The sequence below is a fragment of the Monopterus albus genome, unplaced genomic scaffold, assembly GCF_001952655.1.
Source record: "Monopterus albus unplaced genomic scaffold, M_albus_1.0 scaffold41.1, whole genome shotgun sequence".
NCBI lineage: Eukaryota > Metazoa > Chordata > Actinopteri > Synbranchiformes > Synbranchidae > Monopterus > Monopterus albus.
The window spans coordinates 880,685-884,167 of record NW_018127921.1 but is presented as its reverse complement, the minus strand read 5'-3'; the positions used below and the strand labels follow the sequence as shown (position 1 = coordinate 884,167).

The 3,483-nt window shown below is 39.0% G+C and overlaps 2 protein-coding genes across 2 annotated transcripts in view; both read left to right on the top strand.

Moving 5' to 3' along the window:
* Window positions 1-3,483, top strand: part of prrt4b (proline rich transmembrane protein 4b) — a 51,180-nt gene that overhangs the window by 10,810 nt on the left and 36,887 nt on the right. The window lies entirely within an intron of this gene.
* lepb (leptin b) lies at window positions 1,308-3,196 on the top strand. Its single transcript, XM_020599532.1, has 2 exons — window positions 1,308-2,335; window positions 2,581-3,196. The coding sequence occupies exons 1-2, from the start codon at window positions 2,180-2,182 to the stop codon at window positions 2,908-2,910; spliced, it is 486 nt and encodes a 161-aa protein (XP_020455188.1). The 5' UTR covers window positions 1,308-2,179; the 3' UTR covers window positions 2,911-3,196.

Here is a 3,483-nt window from a genome sequence, read left to right as displayed (position 1 = left end):
ACATATAATAATTGCACACATGCAGTCAAAAGCTTTGTCATTAGAGCATCAGGCCTTTAAACAGAACTCAAAATCTGAAACTAATGTGTATTGTTTCCAGTATGTTGAGTATGTTACGTTTCCACTGCTGTTAAGTTTGCCACACCTTCTGCATACAAACCACAAATGAGCAAAGGCAAAAGCCTTCAACAACAACGTCACAGACACCACATTCCAGTAACAAGTTCACAGTTCTTCACTCCATGTATGAGTATATCACACATCTCAAAGATAACATCAACACTTTCAAAGACATACAAAGAATACCCACAGTGGACTGTTAGATGGGCAACAAGATGATGAGTCACTTGAATTTTAAAGTGGCAAATTCCCGTTTTTCATGCACTATTGCAATATATTTGACCTAATGTGTTTCACTATTATCTTTGTTTTATTTATTTGGTTGAACACGTGGGTAGAGTATATGTGGGTTTGCACTACATGTCCCCAGTTGCAGTAGACTTGAGGAAAAGCAGGCCTACAGTCAGGGCAAAAAATACTGACACCCCCACATTTCCCTCAGATAACACACCACTTTTCCCAGAAATTGTTGCAATCACAAATTCTTTGGTAAATTCATTTGATCCAGTCCACACAGAACTCCAAAAATGACCTGGACAGAATTATTGACACCTTTTCAAAATCATCAGAAATAGTTGTATGTCAACCATGTGATTCTCCTTTAATTTGTAATGAAACTCACCTGTAGCAACCAGCACGTGCTGGCAGTATAGAAATCACACTTGGAACCGGTTAAAATGGAAAAACTTTGACTCAGCCTTTGTGTAGTGTGGACCACACTGAGCATGGAGAAAAGAAAGAAGAGCAAAGAACTGTCTGGGGATATGAGAACCACAATAGTGGAAAAGCATGGAACGTCTAAATGCTCCAAGTCCATCTCCAAAGATGTGGCTGTTCCTGTGTCCACTGTGTACAACACTGTCAAGAAGTTTACAGCTCATGGTGCTGTAGCTGATCTCCCTGGACGTGGATGAAAGAGAAAAATAGATGACAGGTTGCATTGAAGGAATGTTCAAATGGTGGATAAAGAACCTCACTCAACTTCAAGACAAATTGAAGCTGACCTGCAGGCACAGGGTGCAACGGGATTGAAGTTTGCCAAAATTAACCTGAGGAAGCCACAGTCCTTCTGGGAGAACACAGAGCTTTTTGGTCAAGCACATCATTCTGTTTTCAGAAAACGAAATGAAACTTTCAAAGAAAAGAACACGGCCCCTACAGTCAAACAGTGTCAGAAAGCTGGGTCTCTGTCAGAGGTCATGGGTCTTACAGCAAGTCAATGATCCAAAGCAGACTTCAAAAAGCACCAGAAATGCCTTCAGATAATGTGCCTGACAGTTCTAAAGTGGCCGGCAATGAGTCCAGATCTAAATCCCATAAAGCACCTGTGAGACCTGGAGCAGTTTGCAAAAAAAGAGTGGTCCAGAATTCCAGCAGAGAGGTGTAAGAAACTCACCAATGGTTACAGGAAGAGACTGATTTCACCTATTTTATCTAGAAGATGTGCTACCAAATATAAAGCTGAAGGTGTCAATAAATCTGTCCAGCCCATTTTTGGAGTTCTATGTGGAATGTATCAGATTTGGCTTTTTTGTGTTGTTCCAATACAAACATGAGCAAACAATTTTGTGATTGTAACAATTTTCTGGGAGAAGTGGTGCATTATGACAAAAATGCAGGAGTGCAGGTATTTTGGCCATGACTGTACATCAGCAGATGTGCATGCATCAACTGGTATCTTTAGGAAATCAGAAGTCTAAAGAACATAGGATGGGTTCCAAGAGATTGAGTCAGAAGAATGTGGTCTAGCTATCTTCCTGAATAATCAGAGCATGCTGAGAAGTTAAACTGTAAGGGTCAGACTGGTGTTAGTCCAGGAGAGGGGAGGAGAGGGGAATAAGCAAAGATGAGACTTGAGTTCAGAAGAGACTATTTAAATGGTGGAAACCTGCAAAGAAGCATGTGTCATCTCGGTCATTCAGTGTTACAGGAACATCGGCACAAGTCATAAAACACAGGTAAGACTGTCACATGATATTTTCTGTTAAAAAAAACAATTTAAAAGTCAGTGATCTTTGTTATTTACATAAATAATGTACTTCTCTTTTTCCATTGTAGCATGCGCATCCTTCTGGTCCTTTTTTCTGTCTCTCTTGTCATTTCTCCTGGGCACTCACATCTTTCTGCAAAGGGAGACTCCATTACAAATGCCATACACAACATAATAAACATTGCTCGGATAACCCTGGTCCACATTCAGAAACTATGGACAAAGGTATGCACGTTGCTTAATATGAGCACACTCTAATCAGTATGTTTTAAGTAAAGCACAAGGTGTGTTTCTGACCTATTCTAAGAAAAGATTAGAGTTTTACTTTTTATCATTGTTATTGTCTGTCATGCAAAATCAAGTTTAACTTTAGCCTAAAATTTCTAATAAACATCATTCAGGATTAAATCTTTCCTGCCAGAGTAAGCAACACATTGATGTACAGATCACATCCTTTTTCCTTTCCTTAGATGCCTGTGGCTCCACAGATATACATCACTACTCCCTCCATTGAGGGACTAACTAACATCAGCCATGACCTTGGACTTTTGGATAATGAATTGCTGAGCCCTGTCACTGAGCTCCTCAGCCAGATCCAGGCTGATGTCTCCAGCTTGGAGGGAAGGGTACGCTCGCTTGCTCTGACAATGGACTGTCCCATTCAGCCCAGATCCTCAAGATCCTCAGCCAAGACCAGTGACGATTTATTCCCGGACAGTCACCTTTACCTGACTCTGACAAAGGTGCAGCACTATTTGGAAACATTAATTCTCAACAAGGACAAACTCAGTGTTTGCTGAGAAAGGCACACAAAGCTGCTCAGTGTAGTCAACAATGTAATGTCTTTGCACAACCGCTTTTAAAATACTCCCAGGCAAGTGAATAACCTTTTCAAATTAGTTCTCCAAACTAAAAGAATAATGTTTTTCCTCTGCTTGGAAAAAAGTCTGCCTACAATATAACACATTTCTTTTGAGGTGAAATTTTTAATGCTCACATCAATTTTATACAAATTTATTATGACCTGATTTTGATTTGATTTGATTTGATTTTGATTTTATTCTTTCTTTCAAGCATGTAAAGACAGTTGATATGTCAACACACATAATTTTACACATATCCAACAAATGCTAATCCAATATCAATTTACTTATACCTAGTACATGCTTGAACGGAGTAGGAAGAAGTCAGACTTATCCAGTCCTACCCCATGACATCATCTTACCATCATTGGTTTGCAAGCAGTATCTCTACATAAATAATTATCTTCTACACCACACAAGTAATATACTAAAGAATTATTAACAGAATGTTAACATTCTTACATAATTACATTCTTAAATAATTATCTTCTACACCACACAAGTAATATA